The sequence below is a fragment of the Anomaloglossus baeobatrachus genome, chromosome 8 (assembly GCF_048569485.1).
Source record: "Anomaloglossus baeobatrachus isolate aAnoBae1 chromosome 8, aAnoBae1.hap1, whole genome shotgun sequence".
NCBI lineage: Eukaryota > Metazoa > Chordata > Amphibia > Anura > Aromobatidae > Anomaloglossus > Anomaloglossus baeobatrachus.
The window spans coordinates 87,821,625-87,838,742 of NC_134360.1; the positions used below are offsets into that span (position 1 = coordinate 87,821,625).

General features: G+C 47.2%; 1 protein-coding gene across 1 annotated transcript in view; it reads left to right on the forward strand.

Moving 5' to 3' along the window:
• Positions 1-17,118, forward strand: part of DMC1 (DNA meiotic recombinase 1) — a 179,680-nt gene that overhangs the window by 59,626 nt on the left and 102,936 nt on the right. The window contains exon 5 of the mRNA XM_075320887.1: positions 9,618-9,700. Coding sequence (XP_075177002.1) covers positions 9,618-9,700 — 83 coding nt within the window. The remainder of the gene's footprint in view (positions 1-9,617; positions 9,701-17,118) is intronic.

The following is a 17,118-nucleotide window of genomic DNA, read 5'->3' on the forward strand; positions in this document are numbered from 1 at the left end:
CGGCACCTCTCTAAGGATCCCACTGTACATTAATTCTGTACTGGACCTCAATCCGCCAGTATCAGAGGAGCAACCCTCTCTGGCAAAAAGGCACCAGTTTACCTTGCCTAAGAGAACAAGGAGTGTGTTCCTTAACCACTCCAGTTTTCAGGCCACTGTGACCAAGCCCAGGGTCTGCTCTGGCAAACGCTTCCCAAAGCGTGGTTCTGATGGCAGTTTTCCCTTTCCACCAGAGGTGGTCAAGGAGTGGGCTCATTCACCAAAGGTGATCCCTCCGGTGTTTAGACTCTCAGCCCGGACCGTTGTATCAGTGGCTGATGGCTCCTCACTTACGGCTTTGCTGTCCGCCAGGTTGACCTTCTGGCCAAATCTGTATGGAGGCGGCAAGGGCCTCGTTCTCCCCAGCTCTTGCAGCAGTGCGGCTTTCAAAGCCATCTCTGCTTCTCTAGAGGAGATGCATTCCCTCACAGGGACTCTTTGCCCGAAATGGTTGCCTTAACTTCCAGACTTCAGTCTTTTCATCCTATGCCATGTCTGCCATGCTGGAGACTCTCACCGCACTGCGGTGGCCTCGGCTAATTTCCTCGCTATCCGCAAGCTCCTGTGGCTTCGGATGTGGAGGGCGGATGCTTCTAAAGAAGTTCCTTGCTGGGCTCCCTTTTGCTGGGACCAGACTATTCGGGAACAACTGGATGAAATTATTAAGGAAGCTCTTGGCGGGAAGAGTTCTTCCATGCAACAAACCTAAACCAGTAAACCTGTCCAGGGCAGGAATCAGTCGAGGTTTCGTTCTTTCGTTCCTCCATCTGATCGTTCTCTAAGCCCTCTGCCTCGTCCACTGGCTCAGCCAAGGATCGTAAACCCAAATGGCGCACGAGAAGACCGCAGGAGATGCTGCCACTAAGTCAGCCTCCTCCTGGCTATCTGGCCACGCCAGCAACGTCCTTGGTCGGTGGCAGGCTCTCCCACTTTGGCGACGTATGGTTTTAACACGTCTCCGATCAGTGGGTGCGAGATACCATCTCCCACGGCTACAGGATAGAATTCTATCCAGCCCGCCAAACAGATTTTTTCTGCAACTCCCCCCTGCTCCAAGGCCGCCGCCTTCTCACAGGCTGTGGCATTCTTGCAGGCCACTGGAGTAATTGTACCGGTTCCCGACTGGGAACGGTTCTGAGATTTCTCCTTAAATCTATTCCTAGTACCTGAAGAGGGCGATGCCTTTCGACCTGGATCTCAAGCTTCTCAAGCATGTTCAGGTGCGGCATTTTCGCATGGAGTCTCTGCGATCAATCAATGACCCAAGGAGATTCCCTAGCATCCATCGACATCAGAGATGCCTATCTGCATGTGCCAATCGCAGTTTCACACCAGCGTTGGCTACGTTTTGCAATCAGAGTGGTCCAATTCGTGGCTCTTCCCTTGGGGTTAGCCACGGCCCCTCGAGTATTCTCAAGGTCGGGGCAGCTGTGATTGCGGTCCTGCACCTCTAGGGGTTGGCAGTGATCCTTTTGTCCTGGACAGCCTTCTAGTCTGGGCTTCATCCAGTGCAAACTGTTAGCGGAGTGCCTCGCTCACTCTCGCCACTCTAACCAATTCGGGTGGTTTGTCATTCTGTCCAAGCCCACTCTGACTTCGACCCAGAAGTTCATATTCCCAGGGACGCAATTCGAGGCTCTGCGGCACTTGTGAAGCTGCCCTTAGTCAAACAGCAGTCCCTCCGCTGGCGGTCGACGTCGTTCCATCAGGCACCTAATACAGGTGCTGGATCAGATGGTGGTGTCAATGGAAGCGATTCCCTTGCCCAGTTCCATCTGCGTCCTCTGCGGCTGGATATTTTCCGCTGTTGGAACAAGCGGACTTCCTCCTTCCACGGGGTGGTGGCTTCGCCACAGACCAGGGGCTCGTTTCAGTGGTGGCTTCGGCCCCTCTGTCTCAGGGACGCTCCTTCCTGGCTCCGTCCCGGGTGATCCTCACCAAGATGCTAGTCTATCCGGCTGGGGAGCAGTATATCTCCACCATGGAGCGCAGGGCACTTGGACTCTGTCCGAATTAGCCCTCTGGATCAACGTGCTGGAAATCAGAGCTGTGTTTCTAGCTCTCTAAGCCTTTCGCCATCTGTTAGCGGCCAGGCACATTCGAGTCCAGTCAGACAACGCTACAGCGTTTGCCTACATCAACCTCCAGGGCGGGACACTCAGCCGCCTGGCAATGTTGGAGGTTCATCGCATTCTTCAGTGGACGGAGGACTCCTAGGCCACCATATCCGCAGCCCACATCCCAGACGTGGAAAACTGGGAGGCAGATTGTCTCAGCCGTCAAACCGTGGCTCCACGATCCTCAGGTTTTTGCGGCAGACGCACTGGTTCAAGTTTGGTCCCAGCTTCGTCTGTCTTACGTGTTTCACTCTCTAGTTCTTGCCCAGAGTCCTGCGCAAGATCAGAAAGGAGGGCCGTCGGGTCATTCTCATTACTCCAGACTGACCCAGGCAAGCTTGGTACCCTGACCTGCTCCGTCTGTCCGTAGAGATGCCATAGCATCTCCCGGACTGTCCAGACCTTCTCTCACGAGGTCCGTCTTTCCGCCAGAACCTGCGGCTCTCAGATTGACGGCGTGGCGTTTGAGTCATGGATCTTGACGACTTCTGGTATCCCTCCTGAAGTCATCTCCACTATGACTCGAGCTCGGAAGTATCTTTTGGCCTTGCCGACCCTCCTGTCCCTTCTACAGTCCGGTCTGCAGCTAGGACTATACCTCAATTCCCTTAAGGGACAGGTCTCGGCTCTGTCAGTGTTGTGCCAGCGGTGTATCGCCCGGCTGGTCCAGGTGCGCTCCTTCATGCAGGGCGCATCTCACATCATTCCGCCTTATCGGCGGCCTTTGGAGCCCTGGAACCTTAATTCGGTCCTCACGGCTTCCGGAAACCCCCCTTTGAGCCTCTTAGGAAGGTTTCTTTGTTTAGTCTTTCACAGAAAGTGGTCTTTCTAGTGGCCATAACTTCCCTCAAGAGAGTCTCTGTTTTGGCTGCACTCTCTTCGGAGTCCTCCCTTCATCAAGACAAGGTGGTTCTCCGTCCGACTCCGGACTTTCTCCCTAAGGTGGTTGCTGCTTCCACCTTAACTGGGGCATTTTCCCTGCCCTCCTTTTGTCCGGCTCCTGTTCATCGCTTTGAAAGGGCGTTGCATACTCTGGATCTGGTGCGGGCGCTCCGGATCTATGTGTCTCGCACCGCTGTTCTTAGGCGGTGCACCTCTCCTTTGTGCTGACCGCTGGTCAGCGTAAGGGCCTCTCGGCATTTAAGCCGACCCTGGCTCGTTGGTTTAGGTCGGCCATTTCCGATACCTACCAGTGTACTCAAGTGCCTCTCCTGCCGGGGATCATGGCACACTTGACCAGAGCTGTCGGTCCCTCTTAGGCTTTCAGGCCCAGGCTACGGCTCAGCAGGTCTGTCAGACTGCCACTTGGACTAGCCTGCATACCTTTTCGAAGCACTACCAAGTGCATGCTCTTGCTTCGGCAGATGCGAGCTTGGGCAGACGCATCCTTCAGGTGGCTGTCGCCCATTTGTGAAGTTAGGTTTCGCCTACTTCTCAGTTTTTCTGTTTATTCCCACCCATGGACTGCTTTAGAACGTCCCATGGTCTGGGTCTCCCATAAGGAACGATGAAGAAAAAGAGAATTTTGTTACTTACCGTAAATTCTTTTTCTTATAGTTCCGACATGGGAGACCCAGCACCCTCCCTGTTGCCTGTTGGCAGGTTTCTTGTTCCGCGTGTTATGACCGGCTGTTGTTGTAGACAGAGGTTCCGGTTGTTCCGGGTTTTGCTCTGTCTCTACTTGTGGGTGGATGTCCTCCTTCAGCTTTTGCACTAAACTGGCTAGGACTGGCTACCAGGGGGTGTATATGCTAGGAGGGAGGAGCTACACGTTTGAGTGTAGTACTTTGTGTGTCCTCCGGAGGCAGAAGCTATACACCCATGGTCTGGGTCTCCCATGTCGGAACTATAAGAAAAAGAATTTACGGTAAGTAACAAAATTCTCTTTTTAATCCACACAGGCAAAGAAATTAAAGCATAGATGTCCATAAATTAAGTTATGTGTAATAATTACAAATGACAAAAGAAAAAAGTATTGAACACATAAAGAAAGAGAGATGCCATGGAAAGTGATGACACCATCTGAATCTATCAGTTATTAGACAGTAATTCTGCTACTTAGTGAAAAAAAATATTAGCTGGTTCAAATGATGTCCTATAAAAAGGTGTTTCATTACCAAAGTGCTAAACAAGCAACATCTCATGATGAGTAAAACCAGTTACGGTAAATGGCTCAAGACTTTTGCAACCTTACTATTGCAAATTATACTGATGGCATTTGTTACAGAAACATTTCCAATCTACCGAAGGTTCCACTGAGCACTATTGGCGCCATAATATATAAGTGGAAAGAACACAATTTCACCATAAACCGGCCACGACCAGGTACTCCCTACATGATTTCAGACAGAGGAGTGAAAATAATTATCATAATAAGTAATGCACTCAACCTCCATGGCCTGTAGTTACGCTCACCATGCAAGACTCCATTGCTGAACAAAAAGCATCTTTAAGAGCTTTTAAATTTTGCTCAACAACATTTAGACAACTATATGAAATGCTGGGAGAATATAGTCTGGTCAGATGAGACCAAAATAAAACTCTTCATATGCCATAACACACCATGTTTGGATGCCAAAAGACACTGCATTTCACCCCAAATTACCAGACCAACAGTGGAGGTGGGAACATCATGATGTTGGGCTGTTTTTCAGCATACAGCACCGGCAAATATTATGTAATTGAGGAAGGATGAATAGACAAATGTACAGAGACATTCTTGATAAAATTCTTGTGACATCTACCAAGATAATGAAGATGCAATGCGGCTGAACATTTCAGCAAGACAATGATCCCAAACACACAGCCAAGGAAACTCTCAATCGGTTTCAGAGAAAGAAACTAAAACTTCTAGAATGGTCGTGTGATGCCCTGGACCCCAGGGGTCACAGAACAACACAACATACACACACACACACCCCTGCCCTGGTCAGAAACACCAGTCAAACAAAACCCTTGTTGCCTCCCTCCAGGGTCTGATGTCCACACCAGGTGGGGCGGAGCCAGGCAGTTGGCCCCACCCACCGAGGAGTTCACAGGCCTGGAGGCGGGAAAAGACAGCAGATTGTAGTAGACAGTGGACGTGAGAGGAGTAAAACTGTGTGTGCGTGTCTGAGTCGGAGCCCAGGCACAATCAGCAAGGTCGGCAGACGGTGGTGGCCATCTGCAGGAGTTGGTGGAGGTCAGCGGAACCGTAGGACCGGGGTCGGGCGGTGGCCCGCCGGTACCGAACCGGGGAGCAGATTGAAACCAAGCACCAAGGCAGGGTACTCAGACCCCGACTAGGCTCGGAAGCCGCCGTAAAGGTCAAATTCTCTGATTACGGTCTGGACCTCAGGGGTTCATACCCAACCAAGTCCCGTCAGAAGGCAACAGCCCAACCCGTCCAGATAAGAGCCACCACCAAGGGCCAGAGATCCAAGGGCCAGCGCCTGCGGGCAAAATGGGCTCTCCCGACACGTACACGCCGGGGAGCGGACTACCCGTGGGAAGCCATAGGAGTCAAACACATACACATAGGTGCAGGGAACGACAGCCACCATCAACCCGTCCGGGGAGAGTGAAAACACCGCAGCCGACTGTGGGCCCCGTCCATCCAGCCGTTTGGTTTACCAGAGACTCTGTCCTTGTGTACTTGAGTGAGTACACCAGTGCCATCCGGCACCGCGCTGCACCGCAACGTTGCACCCGCGTCCACGCTGCCTCCCCGCATCGGCACCTGCACCTATCCCTCCTCCCTGCTCCCACCCGGGGCCCCGGGACCAACAGCCCCTACCAACGGAGGGGTCAACACCTTAGCTGCTCTCCGCCATCGCTCCCGGGATCTGCCTGCCAGCAATCATAGAAGCGCAGCTGTCTTTTGTCACCGCTCAGTACATTGTAAGAAGCGGCTGTAAACGCGCCCCGACACTGACTGACTGATACCGTGTTTTCCAAAAATAAGACACTGTCTTATACTTTTTTTGCCCCAAAAAGAGCACTAGGGCTTATTTTTGGAGTAGGTCTTATTCTGGGAGAAACACGGGTGAAGGTAAGTTTCCCCCCCCCAAAAAAATAGACACCCCCTTCCCAGGAGACTCATACTTACCAGGCCCCGAACGTCTGCATGGCTCCCAAGTCCTCCCTATGATCTCTGGTGGGCATTCCCAGCAGGCATGCTGCACGCTGCCTCCCCTGCTTCTGGCCGATACACACATCATACATCAGATTGCGCATACAGACAGACACTCATACACACACCAGATATCTCACACACACACACACACACACACACACACACACTGTCACTCAATCCATCCAGTGGTAGAGAATGCCCGCACATTCTAGCATCTACTCCAGCCGCAGGGGTGGGAGGAAATCATGTGTTGCAGGTCCTGTAAGCAAGCATTCCATCCACAGGTGCTTGCACTCCACCGCACGGCGTACACTCATACACACAGACACACACACACACGCTTACTATATTAATATTATTATTATAGCGCCATTTATTTCATGGCACTTTTTTTTTTTTTTTAAATCAGATACTTTTTTATTAAAACAGAATACATACAACAGAATAACAAATCGGCATCCAAATTAAATTTATCACATCTATTACCCCTTTAACTCCCCCTCCCGCCCCCTCCCCCACCCCGGCAGCAACACTTCTCCCCGATACTACATCCCATATAGTAATTTCATGGCACTTTACATACAGTTAGGTCCAGAAATATTTTGACAGTGACACAATTTTTGCGAGTTGGGCTCTGCATGCCACCACATTGGATTTGAAATGAAACCTCTACAACAGAATTCAAGTGCAGATTGTAACGTATAATTTGAAGGTTTGAACAAAAATATCTGATAGAAATTGTAGGAATTGTACACATTTCTTTACAAACACTCCACATTTTAGGAGGTCAAAAGTAATTGGACAAATAAACCAAACCCAAACAAAATATTTTTATTTTCAATATTTTGTTGCAAATCCTTTGGAGGCAATCACTGCCTTAAGTCTGGAACCCATGGACATCACCAAACACTGGGTTTCCTCCTTCTTAATGCTTTGCCAGGCCTTTACAGCCGCAGCCTTCAGGTCTTGCTTGTTTGTGGGTCTTTCCGTCTTAAGTCTGGATTTGAGCAAGTGAAATGCATGCTCAATTGGGTTAAGATCTGGTGATTGACTTGGCCATTGCAGAATGTTCCACTTTTTTGCACTCATGAACTCCTGGGTAGCTTTGGCTGTATGCTTGGGGTCATTGTCCATCTGTACTATGAAGCGCCGTCCGATCAACTTTGCGGCATTTGGCTGAATCTGGGCTGAAAGTATATCCCGGTACACTTCAGAATTCATCCGGCTACTCTTGTCTGCTGTTATGTCATCAATAAACACAAGTGACCCAGTGCCATTGAAAGCCATGCATGCCTTGCATGCCTATGCCATCACGTTGCCTCCACCATGTTTTACAGAGGATGTGGTGTGCCTTGGATCATGTGCCGTTCCCTTTCTTCTCCAAACTTTTTTCTTCCCATCATTCTGGTACAGGTTGATCTTTGTCTCATCTGTCCATAGAATACTTTTCCAGAACTGAGCTGGCTTCATGAGGTGTTTTTCAGCAAATTTAACTCTGGCCTGTCTATTTTTGGAATTGATGAATGGTTTGCATCTAGATGTGAACCCTTTGTATTTACTTTCATGGAGTCTTCTCTTTACTGTTGACTTAGAGACAGATACACCTACTTCACTGAGAGTGTTCTGGACTTCAGTTGATGTTGTGAACGGGTTCTTCTTCACCAAAGAAAGTATGCGGCGATCATCCACCACTGTTGTCATCCGTGGACGCCCAGGCCTTTTTGAGTTCCCAAGCTCACCAGTCAATTCCTTTTTTCTCAGAATGTACCCGACTGTTGATTTTGCTACTCCAAGCATGTCTGCTATCTCTCTGATGGATTTTTTCTTTTTTTTCAGCCTCAGGATGTTCTGCTTCACCTCAATTGAGAGTTCCTTAGACCGCATGTTGTCTGGTCACAGCAACAGCTTCCAAATGCAAAACCACACACCTGTAATCAACCCCAGACCTTTTAACTACTTCATTGATTACAGGTTAACGAGGGAGACGCCTTCAGAGTTAATTGCAGCCCTTAGAGTCCCTTGTCCAATTACTTTTGGTCCCTTGAAAAAGAGGAGGCTATGCATTACAGAGCTATGATTCCTAAACCCTTTCTCCGATTTGGATGTGAAAACTCTCATATTGCAGCTGAGAGTGTGCACTTTCAGCCCATATTATATGTATAATTGTATTTCTGAACATGTTTTTGTAAACAGCTAAAATAACAAAACTTGTGTCACTGTCCAAATATTTCTGGACCTAACTGTATAAAAGGGTTATGCATAATAGGCACAAGTGCTATAATCTTAAGCAATACAAGGCTCAGACAGGTACGGTAGGAGAGGTCCTTGCCTGCGAAAGCTCACATTCTGTATCTGGCGGTACAGAATGCGTCCGGTACGTCATACCTGTCAGGAGCCTTGCGCTCCATTGCACGTCCTACACTCATACACACACACAACAGATATCACACACTCACTCACTCCATCCAGCGGTACAGAATGTGTTCGTTATGTCATACCCGTCAGGAACCCGTATATTCTAGCATCTACACCGGCCGCAGGGATGGGAGGAAGTCACGTGTCGCAAGTCCTGTAAGCAAGCATGCCATCTGCAGCTCCTTGTACACCACCGCACAGCGTCTCAGGATCGGTATCACTGGATGTGGTGAGTGTGTGAGCGATCTGAAGGGTGATTATGTTTGTGATCTGAGGTGTGTGGGTGTGCGATTTGATGTGTGCTGGGGTGCGATCACTGCAGGTCCTCTTGCTCGACGTTGGGTGAGTGTAATTGCGGGGTGTCTGCTGTCTGTAATGAAGTGTCCTGCCGTGTTCTTTATCTTTATTTGCTACACAGACACTTCATTATTGAACCGCGACTAGGGCTTATTTTCGGGGGAGGGCTTATATTTAAGCCTTGCTTCGAAAATGCTTGAAATCCCTGCTGGGGCTTATTTTTGGGGGAGGTCTTATTTTTGAAAAAACACGATAGCTGGCTCAGAAGGTAGGGATAAAAAAATGAACCTACAAAAAACGAAAATCACGGCTTATCATTTAAGAGTTAAGGATTGTATCAGTCATTTGTGAGATATCTGGGATCTAGAGATGCAGAGATGTACCGTATATTATTGTGTATGAATACAGGGACTCATGATAAGCTCAGATATGTAGATGTGTTACATGCAGATTTTGTTATGGTGCAGATGTGAATTGGTTCTATGACAACATAAATCTTTAGCTTCTCTGCGACATAGTCATACTTGGATTAATGGGACTTTGGTTCAATAAAATGTTTGTTTATATATATATAGAAATTAGAAATACCATACATCCAAATAATTGCCATAATATTCTTTGTATAAATTCCTTAGGAACCTGGATTTCTTACTGCATTTGAATATAGCATGAAGAGGAAGATGGTGTTTCATGTATCTACTGGAAGCCAGGAACTGGAGTAATTAATATCTGACTTAACTGCTTTTTGTGCTTCTTTTTATTGAAGTTGAAAATTAACAATATGAGGCTTTTCATTCACAAAAAAAAAAAAAAATATATGTACCCTTAGTTTGCATGTGAATACTGGAGCAGTGTTAAAGCCCCATACATGCACTCTCTTAGGCCTCTGTCACACATACGTGAAAATCACGCACGGGCCGCGAGACACATATTTGCCCTGCGTGTTGTGTTTGGTAAGTACGTGTCTCCGGTACGTGCGGTCCACTTGTGTTCTACGTGTGCTATCCACGATAACACACGGAGAACCGGTAATTTGAATACTCACGTGGTCCTTCCTGCTGTCCAGGGTACTGATCTTCGGCTCCCGCCCCGCCCACTCCCCGCTGATGCTCCTTCCGGCCGAGCGGAGGGGCGGAGATTAGCGCCCGTGACATCACGCCCACCTCTCCTTAACACACTCATAATGAGCGGCGGTCGCCAGCAAGTGTTTGCAGCGGAAGATTCTGCAGGGCTTATGGAGGGGAGTATGTGTTTTTTTTTATTTTTAAAATAATGACACGTGTTTCTCTGGCGCGTGTCATACGGGACCGCATCCACACTACATCTGTGTGGTACGGGTGCGGCCCGTGTGACACCCGTGATGCCGGAGAAAAACGGACATGTCGGCGTGAGAAACACACGGACACACGTAAGTACAGAACGGACACACGTTCCGTTCCAAAATACTTGCGTGTGTCCAAACCATTAGGAATACATAGGTCCACGTGTGTATGTGTCTCCGGTACGTGAGAAAACTGTCAAACACGTACAGGAGGCACGAATGTGTGACAGAGGCCTAACCTGTATTTTTTCATGGCTACAACAGGTACCAATTCTAATCTATAGTGCTATTCCCATGTCTGTGTTTGTTCACAAATCATGTGTCCATTCAAATCACACAGACATGTCGATTCTTGTCTGGTATCACAGATGAAAAGGGCCAATAAAAATCTATGGGACTGTGAAAAACACATACTGCACATTGCAGTGTGCACTAGCATTAGTGTGTAATCTGGTACAATTTTATATGTAAATGTTTACACGGACTTGTGGCCTTAGACCTTTTTTTTTCAACTACACAATAAAATGGAACGAGTGTCATCAGTGTTTTGAATCAGAAATTTATCAGTTTAGTCAGTTTTTACCATCAGTGTTTTTCACTTATGAATAAATTCCAAAGCTTCTCCTACTCTGTGCAATTTTAATCACAGACTGTACACTGATACCATCTACTGTAGGTGCTGTCTGATTTTCACAGAACAAGACTTCTATTGGTACTTTTTATCTATGCCTCCATAATTAATGCGTGGACACAAGGTCTGCAAAAAATGGACATGTGAACAGCATCATAGACTATAATTGATGTATGTGCTATCCTGAAAATGACTTATAGAACATGTAACTAAAACATCATAAACAGTGTAACGGCTTTATTCGTAAGCCGCACCGGAGGTAGGCCATGTACAGATTTCTGCACTGCATACATACAGTCATTTATGATTTATTTTTTAAGTTGCAGGGAGCAAAATATCTGAAAATAATGGCATTTTCTTATTTTACTGTAGGCTTTCAAATAACATTTGGCCAAAGCTTTTTAGGCCAATATAAAGCAGCTCAAACATGCTGCTAAAAAAGCCTTGACATCCTGTATGTGTAACTGGCCTAACTCCTGCTTCATAGTATTTAGTGTGAGTTTAAGGGCTGCTTCTCACTTGCGAGTTTCTCGCAGTAGAGCAATGCGAGAAAATCTCGCTTTGGAATCGGACACATGTTAGTGAATGATTCAGCTCTCATCTGCGATTTTTTTTCTCAGTCCGAATCGGACTGAGAAAAAAATCGCAGCATGCTGCTTTTTTGCGAGTTTCTACTGCGAGTCTCTCCAATGCAAGTCTATGGGAGCGTGTAAAAAATCGGATGTCACGGGACGGCACTCACACCATCCTAGTGACATCCGATTTTCTAAATACATTTCTCGCATGTTTCCTAAAACACTGGAAACGAGCGATGTCTCCCAATGTCTGTCAATCACTATTCTCTGTCAGTCGGTCTCTCCCTCTCGGTCTCTATTCTCTCTCTGTCGGTCCGTCACTATCTCTGTCCCTCTCTCACAGTCCGTCGGTCATTTTCCCCTCCTCTCTCATACTCACCGTTCCCCAATCTCCGGCGCGGCGCAGCACGGCTTTCTCACTGCTGCGGCGGCTTTTACTATTTTGAAAAAGCCGGCCGCTCATTAAACAATCTCGTATTCCCTGCTTTCCCCGCCCACAGGCGCCTATGATTGGTTGCAGTGAGACACGCCCCCACGCTGAGTGACAGTTGTCTCACTGCACCCAATCACAGCAGCCGGTGGGCGGGTCTATACTGTGCAGTGAAATAAATAAATAATTAAAAAAAATGGCGTGCGGTCCCCCCCAATTTTAATACCAGCCAGATAAAGCCATACGGCTGAAGGCTGGTATTCTCAGGATGGGGAGCTCCACGTTATGGGGAGCCCCCCAGCCTAACAATATCAGCCAGCAGCCGCCCAGAATTGCCGCATACATTATATGCGACAGTTCTGGGACTGTACCCGGCTCTTCCCGATTTGCCCTGGTGAGTTGGCAAATCGGGGTAATAAGGAGTTAATGACAGCCCATAGCTGCCACTAAATCCTAGATTAATCATGTCAGGCGTCTATGAGACACCCTCCATGATTAATCTGTAAGTTACAATAAATAAACACACACACATGAAAAAATCCTTTATTAGAAATAAAAAACACAAACACATTCCCTCATTACCAATTTAATAAGCCCCAAAAAGCCCTCCATATCCGGCGTACTCCACGGACCTCCAGCGTCGCTTCCAGCATGAAGGTGACAGGAGCTGCAGAAGACACCGCCGCTCCGGTCACCTCCAAGCAGCAACTGAGGTGAGTAGCGCGATCGGCTGAGCTGTCACTGAGGTTACCCGCTGTCACTGTTGGAGGATCCAGCGGTGGCCGCGATTAACCTCAGTGACAGCTCAGCTGATCGCGCTACTCACCTCAGTTGCTGCTTGGAGGTGACCGGAGCGGCGGTGTCTTCTGCAGCTCCTGTCACCTTCATGCTGGAAGCGACGCTGGAGGTCCGTGGAGTACGCCGGATATGGAGGGCTTTTTGGGGCTTATTAAATTGGTAATGAGGGAATGTGTTTGTGTTTTTTATTTCTAATAAAGGATTTTTTCATGTGTGTGTGTTTATTTATTGTAACTTACAGATTAATCATGGAGGGTGTCTCATAGACGCCTGACATGATTAATCTAGGATTTAGTGGCAGCTATGGGCTGCCATTAACTCCTTATTACCCCGATTTGCCAACGCACCAGGGCAAATCGGGAAGAGCCGGGTACAGTCCCAGAACTGTCGCATATAATGTATGCGGCAATTCTGGGCGGCTGCTGGCTGATATTGTTAGGCTGGGGGGCTCCCCATAACGTGGAGCTCCCCATCCTGAGAATACCAGCCTTCAGCCGTATGGCTTTATCTGGCTGGTATTAAAATTGGGGGGGACCGCACGCCATTTTTTAATTATTTATTTATTTATTTCACTGCACAGTATAGACCCGCCCACCAGCTGCTGTGATTGGGTGCAGTGAGACACCTGTCACTCAGCGTGGGGGCGTGTCTCACTGCAACCAATCATAGGCGCCTGTGGGCGGGGAAAGCAGGGAATACGAGATTGTTTAATGAGCGGCCGGCTTTTTCAAAATAGTAAAAGCCGCCGGAGCAGTGTGAATGCCGTGCAGCGCGGCGCCGGGGATCGGTGAGTATGAGAGAGGGCTGCTAACTTCAGTCACTCGGGGGATTAGTGGTCACCGGTGAGCCCTTCACTGGTGACCGCTAATCAGGACGCGGCACAGACAGAGCCGCAGCATGACAATGAAGTCGGGTTAAGTTCACCCGAGTTCATTCTGATTGTGCGGCTCTGTCTGTGTCTGCTGTCATCTGCCATTCAGCTCTGCTACATGGCTGTCTGTGTCTGCTGTCAGTGGCCATGTAGCAGCGCTGAATGGCAGATGACATAGTAAAAAATACACATTACACACGCATTACACTCGCATTACACACGCTAGTAAAATCATTAATTTATTCAGAAATAGCATCGCACTTGCTTTGCACTCGCACCTAACGTGAACTAAAATTAGCCGAGTTTTTTTCAGCCCAGTCGGACCGATTTTACTCGCATAGATGTGTTTCCAGCCTTAGGGCTTGTGTGCATGTTGCGTAATTGCATGCATTTACGCTGCGTATTGCACTGCAGCGTAAATGCATGCGTCCTGCGTCCCCTGCACAATCTATGAAGATTGTGCATGAGACGTGCGCACGTTGCTTTTATGAACGCAGCGATTTGGGTGCTAAAATGTTAACCCAAATCCGTGCGTTCATAAAAGCAGCATGTCAATTATTTGTGCATTCTGGATGCAGCTCCCACTCTGTCTATGGTGGGGACAGCAGCCATAGCGCATGAAATCGGCTTTTTTTAACAAAAATACTGCATTAATTCTGCAGCGATTTGAAGCGCACATGTGCTGTCAAATCGCAGCAGAATAATCAGCAATTACTTGCGCATGAGCCCTTAAGCTTCTGGAGTAACACATAGCAGATTTTTTTTTAAAATGTACTTTTGTTTTTGTCCACCTTATTTTGATTAAAAATGCTGTGGCCAAATTTTACTTTAAAATATGTTCTAGATAATTAAAAAGTGTACATTCAAAACAATTTTGTTTGAAACTCTTTTCAGTTTGTGGATTGTTTTTAAAACACAGTGAGCTCTGAGTATGGCCTTTTTGCTTTCCTAGATGCTTCATTGGGGGACACTGAAAGCATGGGTGTTGCCTTCTGGCACAAGCACTTAGAATGCAAGTCAGCTTCTCCTCCACAGGCTTGTACACCTGCCTACTAGCAACAAGTTAGCACCAGTTTAACTTAGTGTCATGAAGGAGGCAGACACTAGTCTTTGGATCTCAGACCACTTTTCACTTCAATGAGAACAAAAGTTTGACTTCTTTCTTCCCATTTCTCATCCTATAGAAAGATCCCTCCACAGCCTGGACCTGATCAAAGCCATTCGTCTCTACTTGTCCATCGCAGAACCCCTTCTGGAGTTTGGATGCCTAATTTATCATTCCGGGGGTTTTCACAGAGGTCTTTCTGCTTGTAAGGCTTTGTGCGCACAATATCTTTTAAACTCAGGAAAATGCAATGTTTTTCAAGCAAAAAATGTTTTAGGAAATGTGGCACCCCTGAGTCGTCAGGTGCCACAGGGTACTGTATCCAGTTACAGGTGCAGTACTTATCCAGGGTTTCTGGGAGACCAGTGCCGGTAAATACCATCCAAACACACACATCCATGCCCTACTCCCCAGACTGGCTAACAGGCTAGAGACGGACCTGATGGATGGCCACCTATTGGTCGGCACTCATCCAATCCACTAGTCAGACACCCGGGAGGGGGAGGGACTAGTTAGCAGTTGATGGATGACGGACATCTTGTCAGAGACACAGTCAGACAGTTGGTCAGAAGTTGACGTACAGAGGGAAAGTGTAAAGGGACTTGCTGAGCTAAAGCAGTATGGTTGCCAGGGAGAGTACGATGTGAGTACTCACTGGGCCGAGCACCAGCAGGGTGCAGAGCCCTAGTTCATGAAAACGCGTCAAGCTCACCTGATAAATCTGCCCGGTGAGGGAATCATCACGGTTCCTCACCAACGTTAGTGTCCGGGGCACAGCAGCAAAGAGGGAACCCGGGAACGGGGACAGAGGTCCGACCCAAGAGAGGTTCAAGCTGCATGCCATGCGGGCCAGGACTGTGACAACAGGAGGGGACTTACCAACTACAGACGGGTGCATGGAAGAAAAGCTCACCAGGTCACCACACTGGCACTGAGATAAAGGGAATAACAAAACACCTGAGGTCCAGATTGGTAGAGACCAGCACCAGCCGGGTTGCAGCTTCTCCAAACTAGTGAGTAAAGCACAAGTTAAACCGCAGCCCCTGTGTCGTCTGAATTCTTCCAGCACCTCTGCATCACCAACTTTCACCATACTACAACCACTATAATCCTACCCTGGGGCCTAGCTCTACTTGCGGAGAGCCATAACATCCAAGCTTCTTAATACCACAAGTCCCAGTAGAAAGAGACTTTGCAGCGGCAGCTTTCCCCACATAGCCGCATACCACAAGTGGCATCACGAAAAAACACTTTATTTTTCCCTTTTATATAACCCCTTTTTAAGTGACCCCCCGGGGCACGGAACCGTGCAACAGCCACCCGTGATACATCCCTGTTACTCAAGGCTCAGGACCGAGTACCCCAAGGCCCTTGGGTGCGTCAGAAACTCTTGCAATTTGTATCTCTAAAGCAGATCTTGTGTTGTTTCCTTAGGTTGTTTCATTACATTTTTTTTTTCCACGGCATTAGCCACCAGCATTTTTTTTAGGGTTTTCCATGGTTTTTGTAATGTCTTTTATACTATTACTTTCCAGTAGTTTTTCACTCCATTGAATAATGAAGAAACCACTAGTGTTTTTTGTAATAAAAAATGATGGCAAATTGCGCCAAAAGACGTCAAGATGTCTTCCGGCGTATTTTGAGCTTTCCTATTGACTTGTAAAAGTACAAAATGTCTTTTGAGGGCAAAACTAATTGACATTTCATTTTATTTTAACTTATTTGTGTTCTTAGAAACTTTAAGTAGTTAAAAGACATTCAAAAGCCTGAACATATGCACATCAAGTCAGTTTCACATAGAAGTGCATACATTCATTTTTTTTGTGATTTTTAATGTGATTTACATAGCAGAATCTACCTGAAAATGACATTGCGCCACGTAAGAATTAGGCCCCTTATGGTATTTGCACACAATGTGCCAATTTTTAGTTTTATTGGCAAAAGCTGGAGCTTCCCTGTTTAGGGTCGTGACCCACTCTACCCAAGTATCATGTGCTTTCTGGGTAGTATGCCATCATGCATCAGCACTGCAACTCTACAAGGCTGAGACATTGGCTTTAGTTCACAACTTCTCTAAATTCTACAAAGTACACACCTTTGTGTATGTGAACCTTGGCAGGAAGGTGGTACTTTCCCACTTGAAGGGACTCTTTTAAGACATTGCATAGTTATTTTGCCAAAAGAAGAGAAAAAGAGGCGAACACAGTCCAAAAGATGTAATGCAAACAATTTTTTTTATTATATATTACAATGCATAAATATTTAGAGCAAAAAGTTGGTAGTACAAAATTAGCCAGTGGCGAGCAATATTTCTAAAAAACTGCTAAATATCATGCCAAAAACCAGTCATCAATATATACAAAAAATGACATTAGTTCAATGAACAATATAGACTGGAGGAAAGG